At 41.4% G+C, this 19,165-nt stretch overlaps 1 protein-coding gene across 2 annotated transcripts; it reads right to left on the bottom strand.

Moving 5' to 3' along the window:
* Positions 1-210: 210 nt before the first annotated feature.
* On the bottom strand, positions 211-17,328 carry LOC100493517 (sialic acid-binding Ig-like lectin 10). 2 transcript variants are annotated; one of them, XM_031906344.1, is made up of 11 exons: positions 17,219-17,328; positions 14,869-14,994; positions 13,230-13,607; positions 12,197-12,490; positions 10,683-10,712; positions 8,925-9,179; positions 8,324-8,365; positions 5,119-5,349; positions 4,066-4,168; positions 1,761-1,854; positions 211-354 (listed from the first exon to the last, which is right to left on the bottom strand). In XM_031906344.1, the coding sequence occupies exons 2-11, from the start codon at positions 14,939-14,941 to the stop codon at positions 283-285; spliced, it is 1,572 nt and encodes a 523-aa protein (XP_031762204.1). In that variant the 5' UTR covers positions 14,942-14,994; positions 17,219-17,328; the 3' UTR covers positions 211-282. The 2 variants fall into 2 exon arrangements, with proteins under 2 accessions (XP_031762204.1, XP_031762203.1); XM_031906343.1 differs by having other exon boundaries at positions 12,197-12,499; positions 17,219-17,327.
* Positions 17,329-19,165: the final 1,837 nt, after the last annotated feature.

The raw sequence follows: 19,165 nt of genomic DNA, 5'->3' as shown, positions 1-19,165 counted from the left end.
CAAGCTTACATAGTCTAGAACAGTGATCCCCAACCAGTGGCTCAGGGGCAACATGTTGCTCCCCAACCCCTTGGGTGTTGCTCTCAGTGCCCCCAAACCAGGGAGTTATTTTTGAATTCCTGACTTGGGGGCAAGTTTTGGTTGAATAAAAACAAGATTTCCTACCAAATAAAGCCCCTGTAAGCTGATAGGGTGCATAGAGGCCCCTAATAGCCAATCACAGCCCTTATTTGGCTCCTCCATGAACTTTTATGGAGCTTGTGTTGCTCCCCAAGTCTTTTTTTAGCATACCTCTTCATACAAATTTGAATAATCCTTATCCCGTTTGGTTTTCTCTGTGTTCATGTAGGATACCTGCAGAATATCAAATCATATTTCAGTATGACTATATGGGCTATAACATACAATGTATTGTACTTTATTACAAGATAAAAATTAACAAGAGTTGTTGCACAGTATAAGTTAAAATGTCGGGGAAGTACCATACAAGTCTTCCTCTTTCCTTTGCATCTATTTATTGTGATTGTCTATAGAACTTGCCTTTCCTGTTTAATTGTTGAATTCTTTTTACCAGTTTAGTTGCACGTCTCTGCACTCTCTCCAGTTCATTAATATCCGTCTTAAGGACTGGAGCCCAAAACTGCCCCCCATACTCAAGGTGAGGCCTTACCAGGGACCTATAAAGGGGCAAATTATGTTTCATCCCTTGAGTCAATGTCTTTTTTTATGGAAGGCAGCACTTTCTTTAGTTGCCTAGAGTTACACAGTTTGTTATCCACAAATTCCCCCACTACCATTTAGTGTATAACTAGCATTTATTTTACAATATCTGTACCCATTTCATAACCTAAGTGAACCTTTTGGAAGCCCTGGCCAAAACCTTTTGGAAGTCCTGGTCAAAGGTTGGACCTTCAATGGGGTCTTGAACTGAAAAACTTTGACAACCGCTGCTCTATAATGACATTTTGTTAGCACATGATTTCATCTTATTTCCTAGGTGTCCCTTACCACAGAGGTTTCCAAACTGGAGGTCTCAGACTGAATGAATTCAAGGGTAAGCTTTGTATTAACTAACAAAACTTGAGCTCTTAATCCACAATCTACATTGATCAATATATATATTAAATATGTATAAATATAATAAATATAAATGTATGCAAAAGAAGAGGAAAAATAATCCCCTAAAACAGGTATAAAATTTGTTATCCGGAATGCTTGGCACCTACAGTTTTCTGGATAGAGGATCTTATTAAATAAACCCAATAGGAGAATGTTGCCACCAATATGGATTCATGCTGCTTTGTTGCCATTGAATACAAGGTATTGTTTTATTACTACAGAGAAAAAGGAAATAATTTTTAAAAATGAGTATTATTTGTATGTATGGACACATTATAAGACCTGGGACTATGCTTTTCTTTTGTGTTTGTAGCAATTGTTACTGGACCAGTAGCACTAACTAGAGATGGGGAAAACTTGGCTTTGACATCACTATGGTGTAACAATAGGGGGAGCAGACCCTGCATATGAATGGGGCGGTCAGATGTCAAAGGGGCTTTGAGGGGGACCCATAATCCTTGCATCTTCTCAATTTATCAAAATAGTGAGAGAGAGCTTAAATATGGGTGTGGCTCTAATGATAAACCTTTTTAATAGTTTTAGACAAGGACTGAGCTTTTTGATCCCAGACAACTGGCTGTGCCTCATCTGATAATCTCTTTTGTTTGCAGAACATACCAACAAACCCAACATTCACTCACATTGTTGATGCTTTGTATATTCTCTACGTCATTGTAAATCACATCACCATCACTCTTAGGCATCTCTTTAGTGTCCTCCTGTACGTTGTTCTTCCTATTAGAAGTAAAATAAACAGTAGATCAGTGTTAATTTTTTGTTTTTATATACATAACCTACCGATATGTGTACAGACCTTTTCTAAGCTGTTGATTAAAATAATAATTCAAGATAAACGGAATATTTTTAACATAATCCAAAACAGTTTATTGTATGTAAAGTCATAAATAATATTACAAATGGATCTCTAGTGCACACAGCCACAGTATTCAGTAAACGTTTTATAGTTTAAGCCATGTTAGAAACTGTGAAACACTCAACCCTCTGTTAATACACCCATCAGGGTGTCAGGTGCAAATACTGGAAGAGCCCCACCTTGTATGGGGAGCAATATACAAGCTCAAGCTTGAGAAACATTGCTTTTTTCTATGTACTTGGGCAAATAAACACAATTTTTGCATGGTTCACAATTCAGTGTGCTACTGGATTTTTTTTGCTATGAGTTAGAAAATGTGTGGATGTGCTCCATCTTGGAAAGATCAACTAATTTGCTCACCTATAAGACTGAACATATACATATATATGGAAAGGATATGGAGGATAGTCCAACAGATCTCCTCCAAATGGCACAACACCCACTGATCATTGAGCCTTTGGACTGGATATTTTTAAGCAGTAACGGAAAATTCCCAAGATCTTTCTAGACAAATTCTGTAGTCCAACATGTTGGGGGAGGTATTGTCTGAACCAGATTACTTAGCCATTACCAAGTAATTGCCTGACAGGGCCAGGAGGTAGATGTAGGCAGCTGGCAAACAAGGGTATTTTTCATATCTACCTTTACTTATTTTTTTAGATTGGTTAAAAAATATTAGAAAATGTGGATACAGTGAATTGGCCTTTGACCTGCTAGGGCAGGGATCCCCAACCTTTCTTACTCGTGAGCCACAGTCAAATGTAAAAAGACTTTGGGAGCAACACAAGCACCATAAAAGTTCATGGAGGAGCCAAATAAGGGCTGTGATTGGCTATTAGGCAGCCTCTATGCACCCTATCAGCTTACAGGGGCTTTATTTGGTAGGAAATCTTGTTTTTATTCAACCAAAACTTGCCCCCAAGTCTGGAATTCAAAAATAACTACCTGGTTTGGGGGCACTGAGAGCAACATCCAAGGGGTTGGTGAGCAACATGTTGCCCCTGAGCCACTGGTTGGGGATCACTGTGCTAGGGTAATGAAGGATAGTGATGAGCGGATTTTTTCGGCAGACATGGATTTGCAGCGAATTTCCACATTTCGCAACAGAAAAATTTGACGCGAGTCAAAAAAAAGTCACGGTTGCGTCAAATTGGGCACGTCAAAAACAGGCACGCTGACAAAAAAGACGCGTGCCAAAAAAATTGCACAACAAATGCGTTTCACTAATTTTTCGCTGTTTCGTGAATTTTCTTGCCTTTTTGTGAATATTATGGCGAAGCGAAACGGGACAGATTCGCTCATTACTAATGAAAGATCTCCCAATGGCCACAGCCAAGAACAATTCCTGTTCTTTTCTTATTTTTACTATTGTTCTGTGTGACTCCTATTACATCTAGCACACATAATTGGTGTAAAAGTGGCCCCTCAATGGTGGTGGGACCTAGAAGCCCCAGTTCAGCATACTTTGGATGCACGCTATGGGGCAGAAATACTAACATTTAAATTTGTGTATTTTCCACAATTCAAGTTTTTTGGCATTAAAAAAAAGCAAATTCTCAAATGTTCACAATTCATTAAGTGCAAAAAACAAAAAAAAAAAATGAAAATTTGCCATTTAAAAGCTACTGAGTTCATGGAGAAGTCAATAGGAGCTAAAGTAGCATGATTTAATATAGAATAAGATTTTTGCTATGTTTTTTCACAATTAAGATTTTGAGTTTCAAGATTTTACCATTTTCAAAATAATTTCACATGCCATTTATCAAGTTTATTTTAACGAAAAAAAAAAATCAACTTTGACTTTTGCCCACGGTCAGATTTCAGCTGCCGATTCGGGTTCTCCAGACCAATTGGGCAGCTTATATGCCTGAGCATGGGGACCCCCGACGAGCCTCCCTGACCAATTTCTGGCCTAAAATTGGGCATATCTCTATCGGGCAGGTTTGATTTTCCAGTCTGACTGGGGACCGCAATGGCTGTTGATGTGGTGCATAACAAAAAGGAAGAATCATATTGTATCATAAACGAATAGTATCATAAGAAGAAATGATCATAATTCACTAAAGGCTCACTTTCTCATCCATATGAATACAAGCACCGCCGCTATCACCGCAAGTGTGAAAAATAAAATACAAAGTCCCACAATGAGGAAAACTGTCTGAGACTTTTGTACAGCTGAAAAAAAAGAAAGGGTTTAATTATATTAATGATCATATGAAACTAAACATCAAACTGCATAAACTCTACACAGCAAAGGAAATAACGGGGGCATCATTTCTTTTTATTTAGGTGGGGGGGGTGCTCTTTATAGCTCACTGTCCCAGGCAGATACCAGGTTAGAAAGCCCATACTTGCATGGATGAGTCTTTGGCAAATTTGGAATGTGGCGTCTACATTGTGGTACAAAGCGCCACTGAGATCAGCTGCTGTGGTTTCTGAACAGTTAATAATGGTTTATTATGAGGAACAGGGACATTTCAGGTGCCACAATTTATACAATAAAAGGGAACTAAACAATTTTTGCTCAACCACACTTGGATTTTGCCATGCTTTATTGAGCTGTTGCTGGGCTAAAAACACCAGCAGATTTTACAATATTATCAAGAATAAGTACAACTGTAAGATGTAGTCCAACAACACCAGGGTTGTATTTTTATAACATCATTACTCTATTTGCACAGTCAAATAACACATACAAAATATTATTGTAAGACTGGCAAACCCTATAAAAGCATTCACAACTTTATTGCACAGAATTTTATATATATATATATATATAAAGCAAGACAGTGAGCTGCACACACCAGGACTTGGCAAAAAATGATAAGTTTATTTAAGCAAAGAAATCCAACGTTTTGAGCACTAACTGTGCTCTTCCTCAGCTGGTTTTTTTCCCTGAGGAAGAGCACAGTTAGTGCTCGAAACGTTGGATTTCTTTGCTTAAATAAACTTATCATTTTTTGCCAAGTCCTGGTGTGTGCAGCTCACTGTCTTGCTTCATATATTTTTGCTAGCACCCTGGGCATTTGAACTTTAATAGGGTGTGCTCCGTTTGTTATATATATATATATATATATATATAAACTCCCATAATACATGGTCACAGTTGTGTTGTTTATACTCACGCGTGACAATAATAAGGATGGAACTATTTGATAGTCCGTATCTATTTGTAGCTTGGCATGTATATACAATATCATTTGTAACCTGGACATTCAGAATACTGTTTTCAGAAAATGTGTTGAGTGGATCATTCTGAATCCAGGAAATAATTGCCGGGGGGTTACTTTCTGCTCTGCAGTTTAAGGACAGTGTCGATCCTTCTGGAACAGAGTCATTTACTAAAGGAAGGCAACCTGCAAAGATAAACAAAATTGGAAATAATTATATATAATTATATATAAATACATTATAAATAATAGGGTTGTGCAAGTGCAAGGATTACTTTCAATAAACCCTAAGGGGCCCATTTATCAATCTACGAATTTCGATTGTTTGAAAGTACGATTTGCGAAAATTCATATGCTTAATGATGATTTCCGATGTGCAGAAATGTTACAAACGTTACGATACGAAAATATTGTGGTACGATCCAAAAGTTACTAAATTTTTGTATCCAAACGATTGTAAACGGCGTGATAAACTATCTGACTTTGAACCTTCACTGCATGATTTTGGAAGCCTCCCATAGGGCTCAATGGCACTCTGCAGCTCCAACCTGGCCCAAGGAAAGTCTCCCATAGGGCTCAATGGCACTCTGCAGCTCCAACCCGGCCCAAGGAAAGTCTCCCATAGGGCTCAATGGCACTCTGCAGCTCCAACCCGGCCCAAGGAAAGTCTCCCATAGGGCTCAATGGCACTCTGCAGCTCCAACCCGGCCCAAGGAAAGTCTCCCATAGGGCTCAATGGCACTCTGCATCTCCAACCCGGCCCAAGGAAAGTCTCCCATAGGGCTCAATGGCACTCTGCAGCTCCAACCTGGCCCAAGGAAAGTCTCCCATAGGGCTCAATGGCACTCTGCAGCGCCAACCCGGCCCAAGGAAAGTCTCCCATAGGGCTCAATGGCACTCTGCAGCTCCAACCCGGCCCAAGGAAAGTCTCCCATAGGGCTCAATGGCACTCTGCAGCTCCAACCCGGCCCAAGGAAAGTCTCCCATAGGGCTCAATGGCACTCTGCAGCTCCAACCCGGCCCAAGGAAAGTCTCCCATAGGGCTCAATGGCACTCTGCAGCTCCAACCTGGCCCAAGGAAAGTCTCCCATAGGGCTCAATGGCACTCTGTAGCTCCAACCCGGCCCAAGGAAAGTCTCCCATAGGGCTCAATGGCACTCTGTAGCTCCAACCTGGCCCAAGGAAAGTCTCCCATAGGGCTCAATGGCACTCTGTAGCTCCAACCTGGCCCAAGGAAAGTCTCCCATAGGGCTCAATGGCACTCTGCAGCTCCAACCCGGCCCAAGGAAAGTCTCCCATAGGGCTCAGTGGCACTCTGCAGCTCCAACCTGGCCCAAGGAAAGTCTCCCATAGGGCTCAATGGCACTCTGCAGTTCCAACCCGGCCCAAGGAAAGTCTCCCATAGGGCTCAATGGCACTCTGCAGCTCCAACCCGGCCCAAGGAAAGTCTCCCATAGGGCTCAATGGCACTCTGCAGCTCCAACCCGGCCCAAGGAAAGTCTCCCATAGGGCTCAATGGCACTCTGCAGCTCCAACCCGGCCCAAGGAAAGTCTCCCATAGGGCTCAATGGCACTCTGCAGCTCCAACCCGGCCCAAGGAAAGTCTCCCATAGGGCTCAATGGCACTCTGCAGCTCCAACCCGGCCCAAGGAAAGTCTCCCATAGGGCTGAATGGCACTCTGCAGCTCCAACCCGGCCCAAGGAAAGTCTCCCATAGGGCTCAATGGCACTCTGCAGCTCCAACCCAGCCCAAGGAAAGTCGCCCATAGGGCTCAATGGCACTCTGCAGCTCCAACCTGGGCAAAAGATAGTCACGATACCGAAGCTTGAATGAATCCAAAACATTTGTACTCGTTGCGACAAATATGATTTTGATTTGATATGATTTTCGCAAAGGACGAAAACATCGTGGAAATTAACAAAAATATTGTAGAAAATACGCATAGTTCTAAAAGATAGAAAAAATACACATTTTTTGTAATCATAAACCATCGTACATTGATAAATGGGCCCCTAGGTATAAACACTTGCATTAAGGAGAATGTAATAACGGAGCTCGCTTTTCTGTATTATATGCACACATGCAACTTATCTGCATTTAATGCAGTGCCGACTGCAGCTGCTTCCAGTGCCCTGCTGGGAATGATGCAATTTCCTAAATCCACTGACACCACCAAAATGTGAATGGAGCGTGTACATGATTTCCCAACTCAGACTTTAATTTTGGGTAAATACATTTTTTGACTTGTCCATTTTTGCACTTTTCAAGTTACTTAAATATCTTCCTTTAATAGAAATGTTATGTGGATTTGGAGTTTTCTGCTTTGATAGCCTTATTTCCCCCTTTTAACCCATAGCAACCAATCAACAGGTTACATTTACCGCTCTTCTGCTTAAAAAGCACACATTAATGGTCGTTGTGGGTTGATGGAGCGGTGCGAGTCATGGAGCACCCTGTTGGGAGTATTCAAACTAGAGCAGTGTATTCTAGTTCATTTCTTTGGCATCCAAATTGATACCAATGTGTGCGGCTGAGTACCTCAGGGTTTCCCCTAAAATTATATGGGTCAGATATAAGCAGAAAAGTAAGTGCAAGTATCTTGAGCACCAATAGTGTTGGGGTTGCCTTGTGATACTATGGACCTATCATTACCTGTTTAATTAATGGGCAAGACTAACATGGTCACATTTCCACAGGATAATGGCATAGGGTGGCTTCCTACTTTTTTCCACCAGCACGATTACCGTCAGGCAATCACAAAAATGCTTGAAATTGCCATCTATTGTCTTGAATGGGAACTGTCTGGACCCTGCTGGTTCACATATGGTTCAGATAACTTCATATGACAATTGAGCCCTAGATACATTTGAAAAAGTACAACTTCATGGTGCTATTTGTGGTTATTTACTTGTTATTCTTGGAACTATGGCTGAATGGATGATACACCAATGTTCTCCTATGCCTGTAACCTTGTTATTGGTTAAGGGAGGCCATGACCAAAGTTTAAACCTCTAAAGCACGTGTCAAACACAAGGCCCGTCGGCCCAATACGGACCTTCTGCCTGTTTTATGCTGTCATGATGCTGTCATGATGGGTTTAATTATCCATTTTGTGGTCTTCATTATACTGAGGAACAAATAAATCCATTGTACTATTACCTTCCGGCTTATCTACACAGATCGTTGGCTGTCGGGGGGGATCTAAATAAAAAATAAAGGAAATAGACTATAAAAGGTAACACGGTAACAAAGACTCTGTAATAATAACACAATAAGTAAGGAGTTTTTAAAATTGATTCTTTAAATAAAAACTATACTAAACAATGTAGGTCTCTATTAAAATATATTACATAAACAGCTCATATGTAAAACCCTGCTTCATCTAAATAAACCATTTTCATAAAAATATACATTTTTAGTAGTATGTGCCATTGGGTAATCCTAAATAGGAAACTGCCATTTGAAGAACTAAGGGCCGCCCCCTGGGATCATAGGATTCACAATGCACACAAACAAGCCAAGGCACACATACATGCTAGGCCCCATCAGCGAATGAATGGACAGAGTTCCGCCTTTTACTCCCACACTACTTCCTGTTACAGTTAGAGCTGCATCACTTCCTGTCAGCTGATCTCTGAGAGAGCACACAGGCCATCTTTTTTCCTTGCCATGCATCTGGGGCAAGTTTTGAAGCTGTGTGCCACCCAAAGGACATATATATATATTAGAATTTTCATCACATACAGTAGCTGTTACTTACATTCCACAGAGACACTGACAGAGCGGCTGTTGCTCCCCCTTTGGTTCTGTGCCGTACATGTATATACAGCGGTGTCATTCTCTGTTACATTCTGTAGTGAAAGAGTCAGATTCTGCCCTTTCTGCTTGGTATTCCCAACCGGGCTGTTTCCTCTAGTCCAGCTAATGTTGGCCGTTGGGTTACTGTCAACTGTACAGTAGATTTCCTTGGAGTCGCCTTCTCTCACAATTAGACTGCTGCTCTCTCCTGTCCCCCCTGTGATCGCACAGCAAGGCATAAAAATGCATCATTAATCATCAAGTATTAGAAAAAGGTTAGCCAATAAGGCCAGACACACTATACAGAATCTATAGACTGGTTCCAACAAAGTAAGTCAGGCAAGGAACACAGTGTGCATATAATACACTTAGACTGTAGAAGGATTAGTAATGAATGACTCCAGACACTGGAAAATGTACTGTAACTTCAAATATAATGTCTTATAAATAAGATATTAATAGAGGCTCTAACCATAAGTTCCCTGTAGGGCAAGAGATAAGAATGATATATTGTAACAGGTTACTCTATTCTTTGTGGGCAAGCATTTGGTTAGGGTCACTTTAACATATAGCAAAGACATTCAAAAAACTAATTACCCCAAGTCTCACCCTAATTTGTCACCTTGCTTGCCCCCACCCTGACTGCTGCTTTGGGTCCAGCAGTGATTAGATGTCATTGGATAACAGGACCTAGCCCTGTCTGTTTCCTGGGCAATGGGCTTGTGAAGCTTGCCATACAAAGCCACCATCTCTGCCTCTTCAGTAGGGATGTAGCGAACCTGAAAAAAAAAGTTCGCGAACTTACGCCAAAAAGCGTGAATATTCGCCAACTTTGCGAACCCCATAGACTTCAATGGGAAGGCGAACTTTAAAACCTAGAAAAGCCATTTCTGGCCAGAAAACTGATTTTAAAGTTGTTTAAAGGGTGCCACGACCTGGACAGTGGCATGCAGGAGGGGGATCAAGGGCAAAAATTTCTCTGAAAAATACTTTGTTGACACAGCGTTGCGTAAAACCGCAAAGGCAGCTGGCAGACCTAGCGGAAATATGCAGCGTTTTTTACTATTTCGCACTATTAGCACCATGGAAACGGGATTTGCTTACACCAGTACTAGGCTGAAAAACGCCATGTGCGGCTTGTGCAGCGTTTTTAGGCTGAGAAAAAATGCAGAGAAAAAACGCAGCGGAAAAAAAACCGCGGCGAACATATGCAAAAAGTTTGCGAACTTCCGAACACCCGAGGTTCGCGCAAATTAGTTCGCCGGCAAACAGTTCGCTACATCTCTACTCTTCAGCAGCTTAATGGCTCTTGTTTGGGACCCTTGAGTGCCAGATATCTAATAGGCAGGTTTGTAAATCCTATGACAGGTTTCTGCAGGCCAGTGCCTGGGTGGCCAAGTTGGGCAGAGATCCTTAATGGTGAACTTGCCAAATGGGTGAATCTTACCCTTTCTTAAGAATGTCATTGACTGTTGGGTACTGCCCAACTGGGCTTGTTTGCACAGGAAAACTCCAATCCATGGGCATGTCTGAGAATTTGGCTCTAAAGATGCCAATCAAAATGAATCTGCCCAACAGATCAGCAGTCATAATGTAAAAGCCTAATTTTCCTCAATAGTTGCACAAAGGTCTGGGCTTACTGAAGAACATAAAATAAAATCCCCTCAGCCCCCCACAAAGCAGCATTAATATGCAACAGGGTCTGTGCATGTAATATTACCTGGAATAGTGATGTTCAGAAGGGGTGTATCTGTAACACAAACATATTAGACATATTAAACATCATGTATGTACTGTATATCGTATATACGCCAGCAGAGAAGGAAAACATGTGGTAACATTTTATTCGCTGCAAATCGAGATTCAATAGAAATACAAAGCATTAGAAGGGTAAAAGCTGGTGGGGCCCATTGGCTAATTAATAAATGTCCATTGGATATGCAAGTTTATGCGAATTCACAAACTCAAAAATTATTAAATACTATTGTTACTATAATTCAATGGGGCCACACCCTCAACCTGCATCTTTTTACTATTAATATACTTAAAAAAAACTTTTTTGGGTTAGTTTTGGCCTTTGCGGCACTGTGCTCCTCATTTTCTATCTTTGCCTTCGAGATTGCTGTTTTACAACACTTGTTAGAGTGTTTATATTCATTAAATGCAGCTACTGTCCCCCTGAATCAGTTGTACTGGCTGATACATTATATATCTTTAAGAAGGGGCTGGATGGCTTTTTAGCAAGTGAGGGAATATAGGAGATAGCTCTTTGTACAAGTTGATCCAGGGACTGGTCCAATTGCCATCTTGGAGTAAGGAAGGAATTTTTTCCCCTCTGCGGCAAATTAGAGAGGCTTCAGATGAGTTTTTGCCTTCCTCTGGATCAACTAGCAGTTAGGCAGGTTAGATATAGGCATTATGGTTGAACTTGATGGACGTACATCTTTTTTCAGCCTAACTTACTATGTTGTTAGTGCTTGTGCAGGGTACGGAGGCTGGCTTCCATCGGAGGAGGTACAAGTTTAATATTTAACCCAAGATCAGTAGTTGTTTCTGCTTCTACTTTATGTATTCTTCTTAAATATTTAATTGTGCTGCTCTAGTGAGTGAATTGCTTCTATGATTGGGCAGGTATAAGAATATTAGTTGGAGATGCACCATGTTGGCCAGTGTATGATGTATACACAGAACATTTAAAACTCAACGTGGAGGAGTGTCTGACAGTGTGGGGTAATGAATTTCATAGGTTGGGATTAGCTCTGGTGAAGTCCTGGAGGCACGCATTGAATGGGGTGCAGAAGAAAGTTTAAGAACATTAGAGGAGTAAAGTGGTCTGTCTGGAGTGTTCCTGGAGATGAAGCTTGAAAGCTTGAAGGGTGGAGCACTGAGAGCTTTGTAGGTGAGAGAATGGAGTGTAAATCTGAGAATGTATTGGTAGCCAGTGCAGGAATTTGAAGAGAGGTGAAGCAAAAGTGGTTTTGTATTTTGGATGGATTGTAGAGAAGATAAGTGAGTAAGGAGAAGGTTGCAATAGTCTTAGTGGGAGATGATTAATGGGTAGACCAAAGAGAGAACAAAGCTAACAATTCTGTGAAGCGAGTGCTCTCTGGTTTTTCTTCTTAAAATGCATGTACTAAAAACACATTGCATGTACTAAAAACACAAGCACTGGCTAGTACTTTTTGGGAGTTCAACCACTCCTTAATAATGAAACATGATGAAAGGAAGACTCACATTCAACATTCAGGGTGATGTTTGCCTTAGCAGACCCATGTTTATAGGTAAATGTACAGGATAAGATGGTATTATGGTCCCTCGGTGATGGAGTGAAAGTGATATTGGACCAGTAGCTGAAGTTCCTATCTTGGTGCTGCAATGTATGGCTCTGTGTTCTTTCTGTATTTACACTTCCTTCCCATGTGAAGGTTGGAGAGAGCCCAGGGCAGTTTGTAGGAGCAGTGCAAGTCAGAGTCACTTCTTCCCCAGCGATCAGATCCTTGGTGGGAGATATATCAGGTTCTTTCAGTTCTGCAAGATCTATGAGACAAGGAGGATCATTTATTGGTACAAGGGCAAATTGATAAGTGCACAAATGAATGAAAATGCAATGCAAGAAGTAATGCAAAGTAAGCTTGGAATAACCAGCCATCTGAGCCTCCCAGCAATAATAAAAGTGCCCACTGACTCCAATGAATTTGGGGAAAGAAAAGCCCCAGAAATGTTGGCAAAATGTTGCCAATTTTTTCAATAGTATTGCAAATTTGTTAGTGAAATAAGGGAAAGCTCCCTAATCACTACAAATAACTCATTTAGGGATGGAATAATTCTCTACTGCCAAAATCCTTCCTCTCTAGCCTAAGCCGTAAGCAGAGATGGGGATGGAGATGGGGGCAGAGATGCATCCCCACTGGGAGATTTTGACAGCTGTTTTTAACTCCCACTTGTCCAGTCCCCAGTGCAGCCAATGAGGGAGGAAGGTGGTACTAGTGCCAGGGGAGGTGCAAGCACAAGGTGGAGCGCGCAGGGGTGTGAGTGTATGGGGGATGGAGGGGGTAAGTGGCCTTGGGACATACAACTTTAAAATCCGGCCCTGGATCTAGAAGAAAGCAATAGCAGCTGCTGTTGTTTTTTCTGGCAGATACCTCTGCTACTGGTGCCTGTATCCCACAGTGAGACTTATTCCCTCTTCTGCATTATACACTGACCATGTTCTTTGTGAAGAAATGGCAGCCTGTAAGTTAAACATTTTGTTTTTATTTTTACTCACCTGTCACAGATACAGATGGTTGGGTACCAACGTAGTTATATTTTAAAGGACCCTCAAGTCGGAACTGGTACCGATCAGCATCTCCTGGTTGTGCATCACTGATAGAGAAGGAACAGTCTCCGGCACTCACTTTCCCAGTGAATATAAAGCGCCCGTTTGTTGTATCAGGGAACTGAGAGGAGTCAGTAGAAGCTGCAATTATCCTACTTTGAAATCCATTATATCCTTTATACCAGATTCCAATGGCATCTCTGGTTAAGGTAAAACCAGGACCAACAGTAAAGCTACAAGGGATGTGCACACAGAGCCCCCTCTGCACTCTCACCCCTGCTGGGGCCTCTATTTTAAACCCTGGTACAGACTCCTGACAGTTCATTCCTGTGGGAGAGATAAAATATTATCAATTAAAATGTGCTTTGTTTATTTTGCTAACATAATAGTAAGATAGTCACATTATCCAAGATTTAAATAACCATTTCATGATTCCATCATGTGTTATCTAGGGCCTCTTGCACATGCTAGTTGTGTTCCACCTGTGTTCGGTGCTTGCGCCACATTGAGTACAAACTCATAGACAATGGCAGGGTTGCATTAACTCATGCATTTCCTTGCGGAGAAACACATGAAAGCTCCACCACAAGGAAACACAAAAGCAAACACTCATGTGTAGGAGCCCTTAGGGTGTTTTGGTTTCATCACTTTCAAGACGAGTTCTTGGGGCCATTCATGAAAAATAGCACAATGTCCAAGCCAATATGGTACCTGGGCATACACACTGGCATACTAATAACTCAATAAATGGTGATTCCCATGATACATTATTTTTTATAGTTGAATTGCACGGCCTACACCATAATTACCTATTGGTCTACAAACAACAGTTGACAGAATGGCACAGTTCTATTGACGCCACCACTATTTTATTGATGCCCATGACTATTCTTTTGATGCCTGCGACTATTCTTTTGACGTCTCTGACTATTCTTTTGACGTCCCTGACTATTCTTTTGACGCCCGCAACTATCGCGCAACTATTTTTTTTGACGGCAAATCCATGCCTGCCCAAAAATTTTGGCCATCACTACAAATAAACTAATTTTCATGAATGACAGACATCTATCAAAAAGTCGAGGCTGAAAAAGCATGTACTGGAAAAAGTTGCGTAAAAGACACAAAAAGGTGACTAAAACTTATTCATCTTGTCACATGATTACCGCAACTGTTTTATATTGATGCACAAAATCAGGCATCAAAAACCCCAAAACACTTTAAAGATTTGAAGCAAATAAAGAACTTGTAAGGGGGGGGGGGGCATCTGCCATTGACTTCTACATGATCTCAACAAGTTACAGATGGAGTATTTGGAATCGTTGCAGTTTTATCACAAAGTAAGGATGGGGCATTTAATAATGTTCGGATTTTTTTTTAACACTAAGGGGCAGATTTATCATGGTCTGAATAAAAAAAAAAAAAATTTTTGTAGCATAAAGAATTCTATTTGCCAGTAAAATACATTTTATTTTTCAAACATTTTTACTTCCTGCATACATGTAAAGTGTGATAGTTCTTTTGCTACCGTAATACTATCTTATTGCCGTGCTTATACTCGTTTTATTGATACAAAGTTACCCATACTCACCCTTCCACTGCACTGACAAAATAGACAGAACAATATGGTATTTCCAGTAAAACCAAGATCTTCTGCCCCCCATCCTGATAGACAGCCAGTACAGATGGGCCTACAGTCATAGAAGGGCTACTTTACCTAGAACAGATAAGGTTAAAATCAGACTGATACAAAGAGATGGCTACATATGTCTGATAGACTTTATGGGGGTGCAAATACACACAGAGCTGCAGTTCTTCTCCATAATAGTCAGTAGACTGGATTATACAAGGCCTTGTTTATCATGCCTGTAAAGGTGCATCTATATACATATATATATATCTTTATAAATATAGATATACTGTAGATAGATATCTATCTGCAAGTTAATATGGGTGTCAAAAAGCTACTCCATCCTGTGTCTTTGACTCTTAACTTATTGTAACTGTATCTTGTATTTATTTGTATTTATTGTTATACTGTGTATTTATCTATTATTATCTTAATAACCCCCTGTTTGTATTAATGTATTCTACTGTACAGCGCTGCGTACATAAGTAGCACTTTATAAATAAAGATATACATACATACATACACTCATGGCTACTGTGGTGTTTCAGTTTTTAGTGGATTACTGACATTGCTGGATTAGACAGCTCCACAGCCATGTTTTTTTTTATCATTTTCCAAGCAGCACATCTGAAGTTTGGTGCATTTAATTAATCCAGAGGAGCCATTATTACTGAATGAACTTATTAAAGTATTTAATTCATAAATGGGAGAGAGCAGAAAGGTGTTCTACTGCCTGACCTGGTGTCAATGCCACCTTAGGGGGTACAGGTAGTTATCTTTTGGGGGGAAAAAAAGAAGCAGCAGAGGCAGAAGACATGTCTATTCCAATAGGGGGCTCAGGTACAGGTATGGGATCTGTTATTCGGAAATATGTTACCAGAAAGCTCCAAATTATAGGAGTGCCATCTCTCAAAAAATTAACCCCTTTTCTCTGTAATAATAAAACAGTACCTGTACTTGATCCCAACTAAGATATAATTACCCCTTATTGGGGCAGAACAGCCCTATTGGGTTTATTTAATGGTTAAATGATTCCCTTTTCTCTGTAATAATAAAACAGTACCTGTACTTGATCCCAACTAAGATATAATTACCCCTTATTGGGGGCAGAACAGCCCTATTGGGTTTATTTCATGGTTAAATGATTCCCTTTTCTCTGTAATAATAAAACAGTACCTGTACTTGATCCCAACTAAGATATAATTACCCCTTATTGGGGCAGAACAGCCCTATTGGATTTATTTAATGGTTAAATGATTCCCTTTTCTCTGTAATAATAAAACAGTACCTGTACTTGATCCCAACTAAGATGGCACTCTGCAGCTCCAACCCGGCCCAAGGAAAGTCTCCCATAGGGCTCAATGGCACTCTGCAGCTCCAACAAGGCCCAAGGAAAGTCTCCCATAGGGCTCAATGGCACTCTGCAGCTCCAACCCGGCCCAAGGAAAGTCTCCCATAGGACTCAATGGCACTCTGCAGCTCCAACCCGGCCCAAGGAAAGTCTCCCATAGGGCTCAATGGCACTCTGCAGCTCCAACCCGGCCCAAGGAAAGTCTCCCATAGGGCTCAATGGCACTCTGCAGCTCCAACCCGGCCCAAGGAAAGTCTCCCATAGGACTCAATGGCACTCTGCAGCTCCAACCCGGCCCAAGGAAAGTCTCCCATAGGGCTCAATGGCACTCTGCAGCTCCAACCCGGCCCAAGGAAAGTCTCCCATAGGGCTCAATGGCACTCTGCAGCTCCAACCCGGCCCAAGGAAAGTCTCCCATAGGGCTCAATGGCACTCTGCAGCTCCAACCCGGCCCAAGGAAAGTCTCCCATAGGGCTCAATGGCACTCTGCAGCTCCAACCCGGCCCAAGGAAAGTCTCCCATAGAGCTCAATGGCACTCTGCAGCTCCAACCCGGCCCAAGGAAAGTCTCCCATAGGGCTCAATGGCACTCTGCAGCTCCAACCCGGCCCAAGGAAAGTCTCCCATAGGGCTCAATGGCACTCTGCAGCTCCAACCCAGCCCAAGGAAAGTCACCATACCGAAGCTTGAATGAATCCAAAACTTATACTCATTGCAACAAATACGATTCTGTCGCACAAATTGTCGCAAGGTACTAAAAAGTCACGGAAATTAACAAAAAAATCACAGAAAATACGCACAATTCTAAAAGTTAGAAAAAATATAAATTTTTTCTATTTGTACTCATTCGGGCTTTAATGAATGGGCCCCTATATGTTGTGTCTATAAAGTTAAAAAAAAAGCCGTAGGATTTCTCTGTATAAATAAAAAACAAACTGCTTAACAGCCCATAGTATCTTACCTTCCTTTTATTCCCTGTGGTTTTCAGCTTGATTTTCAGTCTCCCCACAGTGCATTTCCACTCAAATCTTTTCGTTCGTACATTTATCTCTTCTCACAGCCCTCACTCATGTTATTGCTCTTTATTATCGTTGTTTAGATCCTATTGCCTTGGTGTCACGTTACACTCATATTTATATGATTTTCATGCAAGATAAAGGGAGCAATCTAATCTGTTGGCTTGGGTTACCTTTATACGGAAAACTTTCCTGAAATAAGAGCATTTCTCTGGAGATTTACTGTATTGGATAAATGGGCTGATACATTTTTGTAAAGAATTTCATGTAATTCCTACTTTATTTTGCTTTTAATGGGATACAACAGTAACTTCACTTTGAAAAAGGCCTGTGTACAGCTGAAACGTTAGATGCACATTTGTAATAAAAGTTGTTATTTTGATCTACTAAGTCCTGTGAGTGCGGTATTTTATTGGCTATTAATTCAATACTGCACCCAGGCCCATTTTTTCAAACTTATACGTGAGTGCCTGCTTTCTACAAAGATTTTGTGATATTATTTAATATAATATATTGTATTATAAAATATTGGGGGGGTTTATTTTGTAACATGGCCAAACCATACTCAAATTGTTTGATGCTATAAGCCAGGGGTGGCCAATGCGTCGATCGCGGTCCACCAGTCGATCCCCTGTGGATCACTGGTGGGCCGCGATGAAGCCAGGAACGCGGAAGTGCTGCGTGAATGCGTACGTACACTGTGTCGCTATACAGAGTATATCCACTGAGTAAAATAACATATAAATTTATGGAGATCCATTCAATGAAATGCATAGCATCTGCTTTATTTGTCATACAAATTCTCTATTAAAAAGCAAAAATATACCAGATATTCTATATATATATATATATATATATATATATATATATATATATATATATATATAATAGAAAGAGTGCCGCACACACAGGGACTTGATACAAAAGAAAAAGTGGTTTTATTGAAAAAATTCCAACGTTTCGAGCACAATCTGTGCTCTTCCTCAGGGACAAACCACAAACCTCCTGGTTTGTCCCTGAGGAAGAGCACAGATTGTGCTCGAAACGTTGGGATTTTTTCAATAAAACCACTTTTTCTTTTGTATCAAGTCCCTGTGTGTGCGGCACTCTTTCTAATATATTTTTGTTTTTTTACCTGCACCAAGGGCATTTGGACTTGTATAGGGTGTGCTCCTCCCTGTATACCAATGTAGGGACCCCAAAGAATTGGGCCCCTTCAGGATTAGTTCCCCTTTAGACAGGCACCATGAGGGTGGCCTTATGAGATTTGGACACCTAAAGGTGGTCCTAGGTGTTTATGTGTGAAAAGGGGGTTTCCCTGCAAGTTAACAGTAACCACTAGATGTCGCTGTGCTAAAAGTATAAAAAGGGCTGACACCCATTTTCAGCAGGTCTTCGTCCTGGGACTGCTTCTTGTAAAAAAGCGTATAACAGGCTTGTGTTCTAGTACAGGAGGTACTGTAATAGGTCACTCTAAGAGTGACAGGCAGGCTAGAGAGAACGGGCAGTGATAACCCCAACAGGAGAGAGAGGGGTTAAGACCCCCCAGCACTCATGGCTGGAGTTAAGGGCCTGTAGTGTGTAGTAAGAGGAGCCAAGTCAGCACCTGGGAGTGTTCCCAGTGAAGGGGCCCTACGCGTGGACCGGGGTGAGTTCCTAGGTGGAAGCATCCGGCGGGAGTACCGGGGGTAGCCCAAAGAGAGAGTGTGTGACTTGAGCCGTCTGTGTGACATCCTCTGAAGTGTTCTGCCTGCATCAATAAACAAGTTCATCTGGTTCACCATTTTAACCAGTGTCTTGGTGGTTCATATACTGAGGATCCTCAACTGCCTGGTAAGCAGCTACCCCAAGGGAGGGGCAAGGTACCGGGAGTTGCTGGGAGTCCGGGTCCA

This window comes from Xenopus tropicalis, chromosome 7 (assembly GCF_000004195.4).
Source record: "Xenopus tropicalis strain Nigerian chromosome 7, UCB_Xtro_10.0, whole genome shotgun sequence".
Taxonomy (NCBI): Eukaryota; Metazoa; Chordata; class Amphibia; order Anura; family Pipidae; genus Xenopus; species Xenopus tropicalis.
Note: the sequence above shows the minus strand (reverse complement) of the source record. Positions and strands in the feature narration are given on the sequence as shown.